The sequence below is a fragment of the Hylobates moloch genome, unplaced genomic scaffold, assembly GCF_009828535.3.
Source record: "Hylobates moloch isolate HMO894 unplaced genomic scaffold, HMol_V3 SCAFFOLD_1, whole genome shotgun sequence".
In the NCBI taxonomy this organism is placed as follows: domain Eukaryota; kingdom Metazoa; phylum Chordata; class Mammalia; order Primates; family Hylobatidae; genus Hylobates; species Hylobates moloch.
In genome coordinates, this window is record NW_026652276.1 from 17488459 (window position 1) to 17508241 (window position 19783).

Sequence of the window (19783 nt, forward strand, 5' to 3'; positions counted from 1 at the left end):
CCTCCTGGGTTCAAGCGATTCTCCTGCCTCAACCTCCTAAGTAGCTGGGATTACAGGCGCCTGCCACCACGCCCAGCTAAGTTTTGCATTTTTAGTAGAGACAGGGTTTCACCATGTTGGCCAGGCTGGTCTTGAACTCCTGGCCTCAAGAGATCCACCCGCCTTGTCCTCCCAAAGTGCTGGGATCACGTGGGTGAGCTTTTGTTTTTTTTCAGTGTTACGGTTTGGCGATCCATTCATGTTTCTGTATGTGCAGCTAGTTCCCTTCTTCCTTTCTCCTTCCTCCTGTACAGCATTATAGTGTATATGTGGTGAACATTTTACTTATCTGTTTCATTTCGATGAGCGTGTTTATTGTCTCTGACTCCTGGAAACCCCGGTGCTGTATTCATCCCACTAGTACCTGGTCCCTTGGGCATCTGTGAGATAACTTTTCTGGCCTATAGACTCAGGAGTAGAAAAGCTGCGTGTGAGGATATTGGTGTGCTCAATTTCACAAAATCTTGCCAGACTGTTTGCCAAATGAACACATAAACTATGGTCCCACTAACAGTGCATAATTCTTGTTTTTTCACATCTTTGTCAAGAAATGATTTTATCAAAATTCTAAATTTTCGGCAATCTGATGGATGAAAATAGAATCTCAGGGTTGTTTTAACTTACATTCCTCTGACCCTAGAGAAGACTCCGTTTTCTTCTCTGAATTGCATTTTAATATTCCTTGTCTAGTTTCCTACTGAGTGTCCTGTTTTCCTTCCTCTCTGATTTGCAGGCATTCCACTGATAGAGCAAAAGTGCTATAACTTGTCTGATTACTTTCTAGTCACTTTACAGATGGACTATGAACAATTTATGTCTAAGTAAATTGAGATAATTTGTTACCCTAACATGACCATTAATTTAAATGCTGGGGGAGAAGATCGCAAGGAGGAAGACATTCAGTTAGAATGCTTTTATTTGCAAGTGAGAAAAATCACAACTCACAATAATTTAGACATAAAGGAGGACTGTATTGGCTCACAAAAGTTCAGGGTAGGTCAGATTTCAGGCATGGTGGGATACAGAGGTTTAAAAGAGGCCATCTCTTCATCTCTTGGTTCTGCCTTCTGCATTGGCCTTGCTTCTGGGCAGCCTTCTCCCTATAGCACTAAAGATGGCCCCAGGCTCTCCAGGCTAACGGGTCCTGAGTGCTTGTGATTTCCAAGTAAAAGTGAGGGTTTTAGTGTTATTGAGGGAGGAGTTTGTGCTTAAATAAGATTACTTGGGTTCTAATCGAGGTATGCCAAAATTAAAATTTGATTTTATTAAGTAAAAATTTGGATTTATTAAAATTTATAACTTTAATAAATTATAAATTTAGAAACCCAGTTCTTCCTTAAGCTTTGAAAATTAAATTATGAATCTTGTCATCTGTTTATAACTCTAGCAAGTTGCAAAAATCACTTTTAAGGGTGCTTTTTATAACCTACTAAAATTCCCTTAAACATTTAAACTGTGTTTATAAATGTAATGTATTTTATTTTCTTTGAAGTACTTTAAATGCCTGATTAACGCACAAATCTTCTCAAATCTTAGACAGTCTGATAAATCAGATGCATTAAAACTGTACATATGGAGAATCTTAACTTCTCTTAAATGTTTTTATACCTTTTATGACCTTAGTCAATTTCTCTTATTCCTTTCATCTTAAAGATTCAAGCCTAAATTAATTACTCAAATGCCCTTTTACACTGGAATGACTAGGCTAATCTGTTAAGTAAGCAAATCCTCTTAAGCATTAACAATGTTTATACTACTCAATGTGCATAGATTGTTTTTACTTCTCTACTTAATGAGGCTGCATACAACCAGCAGTCTTGGTTGGGGCATAGATCTGGAGTAACATAATGGGAGAGTATTTTTTGCACCATTCACAGGGACAAATAGAACCCTTTTTCATGGCCATTAAGCCAACAGGGACTTCAAGTCCATGCCTCTCAAATGGAGTGGTCTTAAAGGCCTCTTAAAATTATACATTATCTAATTCTGAAATCAGATTTGATCTCAACACTTGGTTGGGTTCAACTCAACCAACAATTAACTCATTAATTCTAATTCTGAATTCTTTTCGTATCCCTCCTATTTGGTAAGACCAGGACTCTAATAATTTTGTAAACAAATTTCACTGGATTTTCTACACCTCTAAAGGCTCAGTCGGGCTTTGCAATCACAAGTCCAAAGTCATGCTAAAGACTGACACTCCACTGCATAAAAAGCCGCTTTCCAGGCGTAGCTCCCAATTCTAGGTGAGAGAACTCACTTGGTTTTATTTGTGTCATGTGCTCATTTCTGAAATAATCTCTATATTCTTGGCTATGAAATATTTGGAATGGCCTATCTTAAGAAAAAGTCTTTCTGTTCTTCATGATGGCATTGGGAAAAAGACACATATTTAACATGTACTTTTATATTTAACTAAACATAATTATATATAAATATATGTGTGTATATCCTGTAGATAGTTATAAAGGGCATAAATTCATGACACAAAGATATGGATCTATTCTGTTTTTAAGGGACAGATGTTGAATTTAATCAAATGCCTTTCAAAAATAATAAAAATGGTCATATTAATTTTTTATAATTTATTAAAGTGGTAAGTTATATGAAATTTCCTAAGGTGAAACTTCCTTTCCTAATATGAATACCACCAGGTCATCATGTATTATTGCTTTCAAGTGCTGACAGAATCGTCCGACTAATATCTCATTACATTAACATTCAGAATTGAAATTGCACTGTAATTTCCTTTTGCATTGACTCTCTATGTCACGTTTTGGAATCATATGTAACTTCAACTTTTAAAAGGGACTGTTTTTTCTCTACTCTATGCTCTGAAACAATTTAAAAAACATTGGAATCTGTTCCTTAAAATTTTGACAGAACTATTTTTCTCCCTCGTTCTCTCTCTGTCTTCTCTTGCAATTTTCACTATGTTCTCTATCATAATTTGTTTAGAAGTCTTGTCTTGTCTGCAGCCTCTTTTGGTAATCCATATTTTCTGAGAAGATTATTAAGTAAGCAAACTCTCTTAAGCATTCACAGTGTTTACATTACTGTCATTTGCTTAAAGTTGGGTGAAGTCATTTGCTTAGATTTGAGTAAAAAGTGTTTTACAGTTTTAAAAAAAATGTCCTTGAGTTAGGCTATTTCTCTGTCCTCATTCTCATTTTATTTATGCGTACTTTCTACCCTTTTCTCTTGATTAGATTAAATCAGAGTTCCTCAGTCTTGGCAGAACTGACATATTGGGCCAAATACTTCTTTGTTGCGGGGTACTGTCCTGGTGTTGTAGGGTGTTTAGCAGCGTCTTTCACTTCTACCCCAGATGCCAGTGGCAACCTTTTCCCCACCCTTGTGACAACCAAAATATCTCCAGACACTGCCCAATAGCCCCTGGGGTGGGGTCTGGGCAAAATCACCCATGTTGAGAACCAATTGACCAGGTAATGATTTACTTGTGTGCGTGTGTGTTTTTTGGAGATGGAGTCTCGCTCTGTCACCTGCCTCAGCCTCCCAAGTAGCTGGGACTACAAGTGCGTGCCACCACGCCTGGCTAATTTTTTGTATTTTTAGTAGAGATGGGTTTCCACCGTGTTAGCCAGGATGGTCTCGATCTCCTGACCTCGTGATCCACCCGCCTTGGCCTCCCAAAGTGCCAGGATTACAGGCATGAGCCACTGCGCCCAGCCCATGTGTGTGTGTATTTTAAATTTTCATTTTGTTTTCAAAGAACCAGCTCTTGGATTTATTTCCATTACTTTTCACTCTCCTGATTTGTTTATTTTTCCTTTTATCTTTATTATTTTTTTCAGGGCTTCTATGGATCCATTTTCTTTGTGTTTGTGTTTGTCCAAATGCCTGGGTTGGAGCCTCATTTATTTATTACCATTCTTACCTGTCCCCTGTGGTGTCAAGAGAGATGCAGGGGGCTTCTGCATCCCCTGACCCAGTTCCTGCATAAAGATCTTTCTGTATCATACAAGAGGTCACTGACTTGTCCCATGAATGTTTCCGCACTTCGCAGAAGCTTATGGTTTGCCAGTTGTTCCCGAGGTTCCCAGCTCTTTCCATCATATAATCCATCACAGAGTCCAAAATCCAAATTGTGTAATTGTGTTGGGTCTGATTTAGGACAACTACATTGTTGGCTGGTAATTTTCTTTCTCTTTTTTTATTCTACAGATGGGCTCTCACTAAGTTGCTCAGGCTGGTCTCAAACTCCTGGGCTCAAGCGATTCTGACACCTCAGCCCTCCCAGTAGGTGGGACTATAGACGCAATCCACTGCGCCTAGCTAGTTGGCTGGTAATTTTAAATATGTGCACTTTGCAGAAAAGTGACTTGCAGTGTCACTTGCTTAGGTCAGATCACAGATCATCACCCAGTTCTTTATTTTTACCAACTAAATAGTATGACCATTAGTTGTACCATTTGTTGAAGTATTATTTCTAATAATAGAGAAAAGCAAACAACAAATCCTAATTAATGATTTGAAATGATGCTTTTCTTTCCACAGAGGTCTTTCATGACTGATGAATTCCACCAGCCTGGAGGCCCCGTGCTTCTAATTGTTGGAGGTGAAAGCACTGCTGAGAGAGCCTGCCTGTCCAGGAGGGTTCCCTGATGGAGAACGCTAAGAAACTGGGGGCCCTCTGCTTTTTTGTGGAACACAGATTTTACAGAAAAAGCAGGCCAACCATGTACATTTATGAGTTTTTTGTACTCTTTCTCTAAATGAAATAACGCCGATTGTTCATGTTCTTAAACATAATCTCACGTTCAAAGTCTAAACTTGAAAAGACATTTACCCTGTCAGTGTCAAAATTCTCTCCTATTAGCACTGAAAGAACTTGAAATGAATGAAATTTAAACTCTGAAAATAACCCACCACTCAGAGGCAGTAGTGACCATTTTATTAAAAACTGTTTGTCATTGTTAAGCGTAATGTCAAAGTTTTGACTCACAGCAACAGAGGAGCAGGATAAAAAGTCTAGTTATTCAGGATTTTACTCTTCCATTCTGGTATTTTTGTGTAGTGTATAGTGGGAAAATTTGATTTTTAAAAGAACTTACTTATAATTAATATCAATAATAAAATCAAACAAAACCAATTATAAAGGGCTTCTAAAAGTTGTAAATATATCAAACTTTAGTGCACTGTCTTTAAATCTCATTTTAACAAGAAAGCATGCATTGCTTTTTATAACCTCAAGAATGCTATTAATGTCAGTAAAATGGTATCTTTATTGTATGAGTCACAATTCTTGGAACAGTTTAGCAGTGAAAAACTATTAACAATTTATGTTAATAGTATAGGTCTCTTTGTAGCTTCAAAAAGAATGAGATTTTGGAATTCTAAGTCACTAACTTTTGAATGATATGGTAACGTCCAGTAATTTCACTAGTTCTACATTTTTCCTTAGAAACTTTGATTTGTGTATGCCTGTGGGTGTTACTGGAATTTTGATAGTCTATAGAAAGTTTCAACAGTAGATATTCTGTATTATTCTGGAACAAACTTGTATTGACCAAATTTACAACTTGTATGGATAAGGTCGGAAACAACAGCTGATTCAAACTGTTCATCTAATGAATCTGGAAAATATCCAAGGGATACAGTAGATGGTTTGGGCTGGAGGTGATCTTGAAACTATTAACAGAATATCAAAATTCCAATAACACACACACACAAATCAAAGTTCCTAAGGAAAAAGGTTGAACTAATGAAATTATTGGACTGTTACCACATCATTAAAAAGTGAGTGACTTAGAATTCCAAAATCACATTCTTTATTCAATGAGACAACACTTACAAGCCCTGAGATGTTTACAGCACTCTTTCCTTCCTCATTTGCTGTATACAATCCTTTATGTGCCAGGTCCCTTCCTTTCTCATGCCAGCCCTTCCCTCCAATACCCAACGAGGAGAACTTCATGTTATCTGGGAAAGAGATTAGGTTGATCCAAATAAAGAACAAATTCTGGGGAGAGAGGGGGAAAAACACCCTTGAGTTGGGGGGCCAAGGAGCAAGCATGAGGATTTGCCTTCTGCCATGAGTAAAAGCCCCCTGAGGCCTCCCCAGGCACATGCTGCCAGACTTCCTGTCCAGTCGGCCAAACTGTGAGCCAATTAAACCTCTTTTTTAAAAAAAAAAATTATGCAGTCTCAAGTATTTCTTTGTAGCAATGCAACAACAGCCAAATACAGAAAATTGGTACCACAAAGTGAGGCACTGCTATAAAAATACAAGGAAATGTGAAAGCAACTTTGGAACTGGTTAATGGGCAGTGGTTGGAAGAATTTGGAGGGCTCAGAAGAAGACAGGAAGATGAAGGAAAGTTTGGAACTTCCTGGAGACTTGTTGAACAGTTTTGACCGAAATGCTGATAGAGATATGGACGGTGAAGTCCATGCCGAGGAGGTCTCAGATGGAGATGAAGAACTTATTGGAAACTATAGTAAAGGTCACTTTTGTTATGCCTTAGCAACAACTTGGCTGCGTTGTGCTCCTACCCTAGGGATCTGTGGAACTTTGAATTTGAGAGTGATGGTTTAGGGTATCTGATGGAAGAAATTTCTAAGCAGCAAAGTGTTCAACACATGGTCTGGCTGCTTCTAACAGCATATGCTCATATGTGTGATCAAAGAAATGATCTAAAACTGCCATATTTAAAAGGGAAGCAGAGCATAAAAGTTGGAAAAGTGGCACCCTGGCCATGCAGCAGAAAAGAAAAGTCCATTTTCAAGGGAGGAATTCAATAAGGTTGCAGAAGTTTACATAATTAAAAAGGAACCAAGTGCTAATAGCCAAGACAGCAGGGAAAAGGCCTTGAAGGCTTTTCAGAGACCTTCATGGCAGCCTGTCCCATCACAGGCCTGGAGGCCTAGGAGGGAAAAATGGTTTCTTGGGCCAGCCCTAGGACACTGACTGTGCAGCCTTGGGACACACCTCCCTGCATCCCTGCCACTCCAGCTCCAGCTGTGGCTCAAAGGGGCGAGTCTCATTGGTAGAAATGATGAAAATAGTTAAGAGGTAACTTACTGAATTTTAATTTTGTGTCAGACCCCTTTCTGAGCAATCTTCCGGCCTCAGTCTCCCAGATAACTGGAACTACAGATGCATGCCACCACACTAGACAGAAATTAATTTAATTAGTGTATTAGTTTGTTTCACTTTGCTATAAAGGGACACTGGGTAATTTATAAAGAAAAGAGTTTTATTTGGCTCATGGTTCTGCAGGCTGTACAGGCATGGCACCAGCATCTGCTCAGCTTCCAGTGAGGCCTCAGGGAGCTTACAGTCATGGCAGAAGGCAAAGGGGAAGCCAGAGTATCACATGGTGAGAAGAGTGAGAGAGAGAGGGAGGAGGTATTACACTTTTTTAAACAACCAGATCTTGCCTGAACTCATTACCACTCATTACCTTAGGAAGGGCACAAAGACATTCATGACAGTTCCAGTCTCATGGCCAACACTTCCTGCTAGGCCCTACCTCCAACATTGGGTGTCACATTTCAACATGAGATTTGAGGGGACGGATATCCAAACCACATCAATTAGTGATCAGGAAATCTAAAAAGTAGAGAGCAAACAGACATTTATAGCAATTTGAGATTATTGATAGAGTAAGTAGTTGACAATGTCCCAAAGTCCAAGAAAGAGACTATGATGATTAACAGTAGCAGAGCATTTAGAAAAGCATCATTTTAAGGCCAAGTGTCATAAGTTGCATAAACATAATTAGTTCAGTGAAAAATATATCACTAAATGAGTGATGGTAGCTTAGATATGTCACTTTATTCACATTAATCATAAAAACACCAAATTGTTTTAACTTCTCATTTTTAGGGTGATGTCATTTACAATGATATAAAAACACTTTAACAAACATCATTATTTTTATATAATACTTTAATTAAAATCACTTTGAAAACTTCAATGGTACATAAAATGAATTGGAGTTATATTTACAAATCACTCTCAGTGAAAATTAAAAATGTTGGCTAGAACTGATCACATGACCCATATAAACCTATTAGAAGCAATATAAACGATTCAAAATCCAGTGTTGATTCTAGCATTGGCTCATTTTGTTTCTACATTTGGGATTTCTAACTTCAGTGGAATGGAAATTATATGCATGCTTTTCTTTTCCTCTGAGTATGCAAAACTTTCCAAATTAACTTAGAAATAGATCCAGCCTATTTGCTGGAAAGTCTGGCAGCCACTTTTATAGAGGCTATTCAGTTTATAAAGACAATGTGTCTTTTGAGTAAGCAAAATAGAGAAAGAAAGAAAAGGACTGAGAGGAAGAACAGAAAGAACAGAAACTAAGTGGGTATTCTCTTCCTGAGAGCTGTGAAAATTAGGAGTAGGTTAAGGAAATCAGACTGAGGCCTGGTGCAGTGGCTCATGCCTGTAAACCCAGCACTTTGGGAGGCCGAGGCGGGTGGATCACCTGAGGTCAGGAGTTCGAGACCAGCCTGACCAACATGGTGAAAGCTTGTCTCTACTAAAAGTACAAAAATTAGGGAGGCATGGTGTCAGGTGCCTGTAATCCCAGCTACTTGGGAGTCTGAGGCAGGAGAATCACTTGAACCAGGGAGGCAGAGGTTGCAGTGAGCCAAGATCGCACCATTACACTCCAACCTGGCCGACAAGAGCAAAACTCCGTCTCAAGAAACAAAAAGCAAAAACAGAAAACAAAAAATCAGACCGGAGAGTTAACTTTGTGGACTTCTTTTTAGGCACTAAAATGTGCATCTCTAGTCTTGAGGACCAGGAATTGTTTAGAGGGCAGTTGGCACAAATTCAACGATGAGCACAACTTTTACCACATTATTTTAAAATTCTACATTTCCACATTTTACTCATCTTTTATATTAAAATATTTAGAAGCTATTTCAAAACAAAGTGATGATGACTATATGCCAGAATGTAGCCACTTTTTGTAATCTTTGATTTAAAAAACTTCAGAGGCCAGACTTGCTGGCTCATGCCTGTAATCCCAGCACTTTGGGAGGCCAAGGTGGGTGGATTCCTTGAGCTCAGGAGTTCAAGACCAGCCTGGGCAACCTAGAGAGACCTCATCTTTAATTTTAAATTAAAAAAATTAAAAGATTTTAGAAAGTGATCTCTATTGAATGTGAAACTATAAACTTAACTATATATGTATTTTGTAACCCTCCAAGCCTCTCTCTTATTCTGTATTTTAAATAACTCCTGTGTTTAGGTTCTTTACAGAAGGAAGTTGATAGGAATAGTTATACATAGCCAATGGAAAATAATGGCCATCAAGAGGCTACTGCTCTGTAGCAGACCCTCTCAACAATTTCTCTCCAAAAGTACAGATTTGGCACATGTTGTGTAATTTGCATATTCTTCACTTAGTCTGCATGTTTGGCATAAATCTTTCTATCACTTTAAGTAACTGAGTTGACTGAATATGCATTTTTATGTTTTTATGGATATGCAAGATCCACATTTTTGCAGCAGTGCTTTCCCCTGTAATTTATACAGGGAGGAATTCTTGGCTTCTTTTATCCATAAATCACTGATTTTATGCCCACCTGTCTTGCCACTGGTTAAAGGAAGAGTGGTTGCTTGCTTTATCAGTGGGGCATTAGGTCTCTCATTCCTTGAGCAGGAACTCTCTGCAAGATGACAATAGGTCCAGGACATACTGGCTGGTCTCCAGTGATCTGGTAAATCATTCAGAGGTTACTCTCCAATGCTGATAGAATCATTCCATCTATCTATAGAAGGCCAAGAGCATGCATCCTCTATAGAAGGCCATCTTTGGCTTATTTATTGGTCTTGTGAAAACAGCAAATTTGCCCAGAAATGAACATTGAAGCTCTCTGAATAGTTCCATATAGTTAATGAACAATACTGATAACACCTTCCATAAACCAAGGCTTAGCTGGCCTCAGCCTGTTACTAACTAGTCTCTGTTCTTTTTCTTCTATAATCCTCACAACATCCCCATGTTACTTTAATTTTACAGATGAGGAACTGAGACTTAAGCAGTTTCCGTGGCTTATCCAAAATGACATGAACTATAGGCCAGGTCATGATTTGAACTTGCCTGACCCCCAAGGTCCTGGCTTACTTCTCCTGCTATTACAGACCATGTTCTTGTCTGGACATGTGGCCTATCTATCAATTCCACATGTCACTGGATTGGAGCAAAGACTCTGTATCAATCCAATGAGTTCATCCTCCTGTCTTTTCCTTAATTAAATGTTCACACTGCCATGGGGATAGTATGGATTTACTGAATACTAATTCTGTGCCAGACACTCTGCTAGGCGTTTTCACAAACTTTATGTCATTCCCTTGAAATAATAGCTCTGGAGGTGAGCATTTTTATCTCTATGATTCCAGTTAAGAACACTGAAGCACAGGGAGGTAATCACATGGCTAACCGGGCACAGCAGACTGCTCGCATCCACCCCTACTGGTGCTACACAGAGGTCTTCCTGGAGCTGATGGTGTTGTCTGATGAGAGCCAGTGCTCCAATTCACACTCATGCTTTGTTCTTGACCAATCCAAACCAGATCCTTTCCTTCAGCACACGTTGGCTTGGGTTTTTATCAAACCACACCCAATAATTCTGGATGGAGTTCCATGGAAAGTGACTAAAAGACAGATGTGGAAGGACTTGACTTTCCTCTTTGATCCCTAATTGTTTTTTTTCTTTTTTGACAGAGTCTCACTCTGTTGCCCAGGTTGGAGTGCAGTGGTACAATCTTGGCTCACTGCAATCTCTGCTTCCTGAGTTCAAGCGAGTATCCCACCTCGGCCTCCTGAGTAGCTGGGACTACAAGCATGTGCCACCACACCCAGCTAATTTTTGTATTTTTAGTAGGATGGGATTTCATCATATTGGCCAGGCTAGTCTTGAACTCCTGGCCTCAAGTGTTCCTCCTGCCTCAGCCTCCTGAAGTGCTGGGATTACAGGTGATCCCTAAATTTTTAAGGTGCTAAATATACTTGTTATTGTTGTTGTTGTGTGTGTGTATTGTAATTTTAATTTTATTTTTATATATTTTTTGAAATAAGGTCTCATTCCTGTTGGCCAGGCTGGAGTGTCATGGCATGATCATGGCTCACGGCAGCCTCGAATTCACGGGCTCAGGTGATTCTCCCACTTCAGCCTCCCAAGTAGCTGGGACTATAGGTGCATGTCACCACAGTTGGCTAATTTTTTGTTTTGTATTTTTTTGTAGAGACGGGGTTTCGTCATGTTTCCCAGGCTGGTCTCAAACTCCTAGGCTCAAGTGATCCACCAGCCTTCCCAAGTGCTGAGATTACAGACCAGCCTTGGCCTTCCCAAGTGCTGGCATTACAGGCATGAGCCACCGTGTCTGGCTGTGGCGTGTGTGTGTGTGTGTGTGTGTGTGTGTATGTGTGTTTGTGTTTAAGGGATTTAGGCCAGAGAATTTCAGTACGGCCTTGGATCTGTGTGGGTCAGTAACTGCAAATTTTAAATCTTCTGGTCTGTCATTTTAAAAAATCAATCTTTTATTCTGAGAGCACACTAAAATTAAATATGAAGGTTCCTTTTGCATTAAGTGGTAGAATACAGTCTGAAAATCTTGTGAGTTTCCTTATCCTGACCTGAATGTATAGTTCTACTGTGAAGTTTGACATTTGTCCCTAGAAAGAGTCAGAGAGGTCTCTCCTTGCGGCGCTACACTAGAGCAGAGTACGAGTCTGAGGCGGAGGGAGTCATGGCAGGACAAGCGTTTAGAAAGTTTCTTCCACTCTTTGACCGAGAGTATTGGTTGAAAGGAGTGCTGCTGAAACTGTAACCAAAGGAGGCATTATGCTTCCAGAAAAATCTCAAGGAAAAGTATTGCAAGCAACAGTAGTCGCGGTTGGATCGGGTTCTAAAGGAAAGGGTGGAGAGATTCAACCAGTTAGCGTGAAAGTTGGAGATAAAGTTCTTCTCCCAGAATATGGAGGCACCAAAGTAGTTCTAGATGACAAGGATTATTTCCTATTTAGAGATGGTGACATTCTTGGAAAGTACGTAGACTGAAATAAGTCACTATTGAAATGGCATCAACATGAAGCTGCCCATTCCACTGAAGTTCTGAAATCTTTCGTCATGTAAATAATTTCCATATTTCTCTTTTATAATAAACTAATGATAACTAATGACAAAAAAAAAAAAAAAAAAGAAAGAGTCGGAGAAATGCGGAAAAAGTCACTTACTCCATGACAATACATTATGCACTCAACAAAATACGTTATTGAAGCCTCTTCCCTTGGTTCAACCAAAAACACTGAATCCATGCTTTATAATCATGCAGCCTCAGACACACTTTGTCAACCAATTCCCTAGAGGCCTCTGACTATGTAGTAAGCTACGTGGTAAATGTTGACCTGACTTGAAATTGGGTTTGGCCACTGAATCCTCCTGAAAGGAGGGAAGCTGAGCTTTAGGCTTCAGGGTTTGCCAGACCCATCCAAGTCTAGATTTACTGCTTGGCTGAAAAGACGCTACCCCACTTTCAAGGTGACAGATGATTCTAGTGCCAGGTCATTTCTTTTTTTATTTTTTATTTATTTTTATTTATTTATTTATTTTGAGATGGAGTCTCGCTCTGTCGCCCAGGCTGGAGCGCAGTGGCGTGATCTCGGCTCACTGCAAGCTCTGCCTCCCGGCTTCATGCCATTCTCCTGCCTCAACCTCCCGAGTAGCTGGGACTACAGGCGCCCGCCACCACGCCTGGCTAATTTTTTGTATTTTTAGTAGAGACGGGGTTTCACCGTGTTAGCCAGGATGGTCTCGATCTCCTGACTTCATGATCTTCCCGTCTCTGCCTCCCAGTGCTGGGGTTACAGGCGTGAGCCACCGTGCCTGGCCTGTGCCAGGTCATTTCTGTGTTTTTCTGTTTGTACTGTCCTTAGTGGCTGATCATTCCTGCTGCCAGAAGGCACTGTCTTACTGTCTCTGCACAACTTTCCAGATTTATCTCAATTCCTATCTTCCCCAGAAGCCTCCAGTAACTACTCAAGCCCATATTGTTACCCTATCTGCAAAATCCATCAGCAGCTTATTTTCACGTGTTGTTTTGGCTTTCTGTCCTGTCTTTTCATCTAGATTGTCTTCCCCAGGGACAGGCATGCTGCCTTATATGTCTGTTGTGCACAAGCTGTCCTGAGAATACGGCAAATGTACAGGCAAAGTTTTAGAACTTTAGGAAGTTGTGAAAATGCAGTATTTATTCACAGGCCAACAACCCCAGGGACTGTTTGCCATTGCTAAAGTAAATGAGCAGTTGTAAGAAATGTGTCTCACACAGGAGATTTTCAGCTGTGTGTGTGTGTTTTTTTCTGTTTGTTTGTTTGTTTGTTTGTTTGTTTGTTTTAAGTATCCCTGCAACCAGTTAGGAGAGTAGAGCATTTTTTTTTTCATCTTTTACAAGGAGAAAAACCAAGCAAGCAGAAGCCTCATGCAATCATCTTCTAGGCTAAGTAACCTGGAGTCTCATCCTGTAGGAATTTATATTTATTTCATTTATATCTTCTTTGAATAAAAGCAATCACTTTAGACATTTAAAATGAGTTGCAAATGTAAATTTCATTTAGACTTGAAAGCTAGTTCCATGTATATTCTTTTCTAAAAATTTCTTAAAAATTGAGGCGTAATTGACATACAGTGAATTTTACTTTCTTTAGTGTGTGGTTTTCAGTTTGACAAACATAAGCAGTCAAGCAAACACCATCACAGTTAAGATGTAGAACGCTTCCATCACCACCCACCGAATTCTCCCAGCCCTTTATAGTCAATCCCTTCTGCCACCTCCACACACCATCAATCAATAGATATGCAATGGTTTCGTGTCTCATGGCTGAGAAGCACAGAGTTCTGTGCCATGACCCAAATTACAAGACATACATGGAGGAACTGGCTAACTCTTCTTGGGAAGGTCTAGGTGCAGGAGGAGGTAAAGTGTTGCCTGGTGACATTTGGAGTTTGCATTTGGGGGTTGAGAAATGTGAGCATAAACTACCGGCATTAAACATTCTTGGTACAAAAATTGCAAAATTTGAATTCAGCACAGGGAGGAATTACCAAGGAACTAGGAACTAAATGTCCTTAAACAAGTAGTAAGGGGGTGCTGGACATCACAAACAATTCTCTTTACATAGGAAAGAGGGCAATTCTCACACGCCCATGGTTTAAAGAAGCAGAATCAAGAAAGATACTCCATGGTGCTTTTCAGAAGCATGCTGTTATCTTTTAAGCATCTGAAACAAGAGCTGTCAGTAGCAAGAAAGTGCTCTATCTGCAGTTCCTTGTAGGGTTTCTCATCCTTGGCTGGACGTGAGAATTACCCAAGGAGCTTTTGAACAGCACCAATGCCCTGGCCCCATGCCTGAGGGTTAGTATTTATCAGAATTTAACATCTCCCTAGGAGGAGGTATTTATGCTCGCTTCTGTGCTTTTTTATTTTTAGTTTTATTTTTTATTTTTGCCCAGGGACCCCCGGGGTGAACTAGAGCCCAAATAGACTAGAAGAGTCCTTTGCCTAAAATGCTGCAGCAAAGGTGTGGATAGTGCCTCTTGCTAGCAAGCTTAAAATTTTTTTTTTTTTTAAATTTTTAAGAGAAAGGGTCTCACTGTTGCCATGTCTGGAGTGCAGTGGTGTGATCGTAGCTCACTACAGCCTCAAACTCCTGAGCTCAAGCACTCTTCCCACCTCAGCCTCCTGAGACGAGTGGCTTGGACTACAGGCATGTGCCACCATGTCTGGTTAATTTTTAAATTTTTGTAGAGATTGGGTCTGACTGTGTTACTCAGGCTGGTCTTGAACTCCTGGCTTCAAGTGATCCCTTGCTGGGATTACAGGCATGAGCCACTGCATCCAGCTCCTCTGTTAGCAAGTTTTAAATTTGCTTCCAGGGGTGCTGTAGGCAGAACCCGAGAGGGTGTTCAGCCAGAGTGTGAAGGCTACAACTGCTGCCAGTTTGCAGAAGGAGTAGGCTTAAGTGCAAGATGTCTTAGAGAGGGTGAAGTTAAAGCTGTGCTGTATGTTTGCCTCTTCTACTAGACTGTCAGCGATTTGAAGCCAAAGACGACTGTGACTTGTTCATTTTTGTTTCTCTAGTGTTTGGGATAATGCTTGGTGCGAATAAGGGCTCACAAATGTTGGTGGAGTTATGGAATGATTGACAGCCTCGGGAAAAGCATTGCCTATTAAAATTAACATTCAGTTTTTGATTACTGATGCATTGATTTGTCCATAACTCATATTTTCAAGAAGTTAGATACACCTGCAGGTGTAATTATGTGTAATACAGGCATAGTTGAGGTATATATATGCAAAACTCCACCTGTAGGAGGGGTAATAGTCTTCTTTTAAAAACTGTAATAGTCTGATTGCACTTCCCTATCGAATGGGCATATGTAAATATAAAAAGATAATTATGGAGAATGAGATTGACAGGAAAATAAGAGAAACTTTAGTCTTCCTGTTATACTTGGCACACAGCAAATCTTCCAAATGTCTTGGGTAGGTCAGAGCTAGAAATTTTCTAGAGATTATGACTCCAGAATATATACTTGGAAAAATTCCAAGTCAATTTCCAAGACTGTTTTTAAGTTTTTGGGCCTAGATTTCTCCAGAATCCAACTCCTCTGGCTCTGCTTCCGTGGCTGCCACCTCCTCTCCGCTGGATTATTAGAACAGCTTCCTAACCTGTTTCTGTACCTCTATGCTGGCCCCTACACTTAGTCTAATTCAGCAGCTTCAGTGATCCCTAATGAACAAATTGAATCCTCTGCTCAAAATGGTGCAACGATGGCCATTTCTCTTAGAGGAAAAGCCATTGTCCTTACAGTGGCATGCAGGATCCCATCCAGTCTGACACCATTCCTACTCCCCTCACCCTGCTTGCTCTGGGACAGCCACACTGGCTCTGTGACATTCCAGGACATCATCTTCTCCACTCCCTCACCTCCTTAGAATCTTTGCTTAAACTGCCTTCTCAGTGACACCCACCCTGTTCTCCCCATCTAAAATTGTAAACTGTCTCTAGCCCCCCTTCCAGGGACTCTGGGTCATTTTTTATTGTATTCTTTCCCTATCTGCTAAGAGCTACAAACTCTTAGGATGATATTCAGGTTCTTGATGTGACTGCTAGACTTTACATGAATGACATTTCCAAACGGTTACTCATAATTCTAATTCCTGGGTTTAGTTTCCAGCCAGGCACTGTGTTAGATGCTGAGGATGGGTACTTTCATAGGAACATGTGCAAGAAGTTCGGAGAAGCTCTGGAAATGAAACAGGAAGACAGTATGAAGAAAGGGTAAGGGAAAAATTCAGAAGCAGCAACCTCTGAGTTCAGGCGGCAGGATGGGCAGAAGTTTTCAAATCACAAGGTAAAGCATGTTTTTTTATATAGGTAGGAGTAGAAGTAGAAAAGGCACAGAGATGTGGAGCAACCCTGGATCTAGACCACAGAAGTTGGGTATAGCTTGAGAAACGGGTGTGGGGGAGGTGGTGCTGTGGTGGCAAGAGATGAGGTTGGACCAGTGGGCGGGGCCAGATCAGAAAGAGCTTTACATCCCATTAAGAAGCCTCAACTTGATCATATAGTCCACACAAATCAATAAGAGGGGAGGGGAAGAGCGTGCACTAGGTTTAGAAATATTTTCCCAAAGGCTTGCAGGGTGGACGGGATAAGAGATAACGAGGCAGGGAACGCAGTTGAGAGTCCTTCGTGACAGTTCACCTATGAAGCGATGAGGACCCAGCATTTGACAAGGGCAGTGACTATGGAGACGAGAACGCTGGCAAATAATATTGGCAGGACTCAGTGACCCATCTATATAAGGAGGTGAGAGATAAGAAGGACCTCAAGATGGAGTTCATTTTTTTTTCTGGCCCAGGTGGATGGAAGAGAGGATGTACAAGTGGAGAAGATGTCTGAGTGAGAAGTCTGGTGAGGGTGATATTTGGCTCTGTTTTAAGCATCTAGTTTTTGAGGTTCCAGTGAAGGTGTCTGGAGGGTATGGTGTGCAAGCAAGAGAGAGGTTGGGCTAGAGGAGAGATGTGGGAGTTAGCAGCTACGATTTGGGTCCTAGAGAGAGGATGAAGAGAACACCAAGATGTAAACAGTGGGCAGAAGAAGGAGCTGAGCCTGGGCGAGGCAGGAGGGAATCTGAGAGGGAGGTGTCCCAGAAGCCAAGCACAAAGCTCAGAAGATGTGCTTGGGGGTTAAGGTCAGCTATAGAAGCAGGAGGTGGGGGTAAAATTTCTTTGTTGCACTTGAGAGGTCACTGGAGACCTGGGGAGGAGGGCATCCTGTCACAGTGTGACTGAGGTATGGAGAAGGGGATGAACGAATGGATCAATTGTGCATCACTCATTCAAGAAAGAAACTTTGCTGTGAAACAATGGAGATCTTGAGGGGAAGTCAGCTAAGGAGGGATGCAGAGGGCGTGGAGCATGATCCAGAAAGGTTGGGAATAGAGGTAGGGGAGTGGACAGACCCCAGGTGCTGAGAGGAAGGGAAGCGGCTCCTTCAAGAGCATGTGGGCGCCATGATAGTATGCCTGATCGCAGGCTACAGTTTCAGCACCTTGGTGTGGTTATGTTTGGACATGACTAAAAAATGTCAAGGAAAACTGAGATCCAAATTGTTCTTCTAGGGTGTGACAATGTTGTAAAATGGAATCCTTTAAAGTTTTTAGGTCTTTTTCTGGTCACCAGCGAAATAGTATCATTCTTAAGATAATTGATGTTTTGCTTTCTAACCAGGCAATGGTTTTATCAGACTTGCACTGAATTTGGCTTCTAGCAGAGCACGAGTTTGAAGAACCAGCCCTTCTCTGGATTCCCTGTGAGGTAAGAATTTGAGTTCTGTTTGCCACTAGAATCCACAACTGCAAATTGTTTCTATGTTTAAAGGAATAATTATATTCATCAGATTGGCCATGCCTAAATCAATGAAAAATTAATGGAGAAATTTTCCAGATGGAAGTTTGAGAAGTCACAATACAGAATTAAAATTCAGTTTCTCTAACTCACTCTATTTTGATATCAAACTCCAGAGAATCAGAAACATTAATGGCTCTCTGTGACACAAGAGAGGGTATACACTAGCATTCTCTGTCCTAACATCTGGAATCACTGAGATACTTCATTTAAAACTTGTTTCCCCAAAATATTTGATGTGTTGATTTAAAAAAATCCAAATTAGGATCATAAGCTACACCAAAGACATAAGTAAAATACACATTCTTATCAAAGAATGCAAGGTATCTATATATTTTACCTTTATAGATTAGGCAAGATTTGCTGGAGAAATGACACCAGGCCTCTAACTTTCACCTGATCTGTTAGTGTTTTTTTTGTTCTTATTTATTGGCTTGGTTCAGCCAAGGATAACCCCTGCTCTTGCAAGTTCGCATTATAAATTGAGGTTGCTAGACATGGAGGATGATTTCCTATTTCCTCCTCTTACCTTTCCTTTTTTCTTTCTTTCTTTTTGATATGAGGAGCAGAAGAATTTTCTGTGTGTGTGTGGTGCACATGTACCTCCATCTTTGTATGTCTGTCTCTCTCTCAAATTTTGAGGATAAAATAACACAAAATTACCAAATATCCAAGTGAAGCCCATAGTTTCTCTTTTCTGGCTCCACAACCCTCTCAGCTCCCGTGAGGAGGAATGTAGCTCTGGTTTAGAAAGGCAAAAGATCCACACCAGGCCACCTGTTTTGGAGTGGTGCCTCGGTGGAGGCATGAACAGCATGGACAGGGGCCAGCACCTCTGTGTGTCTCTTCATTCCGGGCTGCTGGGTGTGAGGAGCCCAGGCCTCTTTTTCTCCTTTTGTTTTGTTTGGATTCACCGCCCATCCAGCTCCAGTCCAGGATTCAGGAGGGAAAATTCTCTCCTCCTTCCTTTCTCCTTCTTCAATTTTTCATTGTTATGACATATTCTTGCAACTAACCATTGCTATCTTGCTTTTATACCTTACTTGCTTTCTTTAAACTTTTTTTCCATTTCTTGTAACCTTTTGGAATTTGGCTAAGCTGGACTATCCAAACTCTGGCTAATTGTATCTTAAAAAAAAAAAATCAAAGAAGCCAGAAATTCACTTTTGACTTAGAGGTATACTGCATAAGATTATTACCTCTCTTCACCTTTTTTTTTTTTTAAAGGAGGGTCACTATCACAACCAAATTTAGAAAGAAAGTAGTACTACCTTTTTCCAATACTAACTCATTCAGCATTGGGGATTTATCTTGAGTTGCGTATGATTTCTTTGATTAAGAAATGCATACTTTTCTCTAAGCCAGCATTTCTTATGTACATAGGAAGTTAAGGTTTAGAGAACAGGATCTCAGCACATGCTTTCATCTGAGTAAGAAAGAATATCATGTATATAAACATTCTCATGGAAATATATGCATGGGTCAAATGAAAAGCTACCTTGCTGTATCACAGTATCTTTAGGTGTTTGGCAAGAAACTAATAATTTAGCATGTGGAAGAGATGTCTCCATGAGAAATAATGAACTTGAGATGATTGGGTTTTCAAAAATTTCTTCTTCTTATTATCTTTTAAAGAGGCAGGTTCTTGCTCTGTTGCTTAGGCTGAATTGCAGTGGCATGGTCATAACTCACTGTAACCTCAAATGCACCACCGTGCCTGGCTAATTTTTTCTTTTTAAAGAATTTTTTGTAGATATAAGATCTCGCTATGTTGCCCAG

General features: G+C 40.3%; 1 protein-coding gene across 1 annotated transcript; it reads left to right on the forward strand.

Moving 5' to 3' along the window:
* Positions 1-11729: 11729 nt before the first annotated feature.
* Positions 11730-12209, forward strand: LOC116810191 (10 kDa heat shock protein, mitochondrial-like). The gene is given in 2 exon segments (XM_032754270.2): positions 11730-11821; positions 11824-12209. Coding segments are annotated over 2 exon segments (309 nt in total). The 5' UTR covers positions 11730-11779; the 3' UTR covers positions 12091-12209.
* Positions 12210-19783: the final 7574 nt, after the last annotated feature.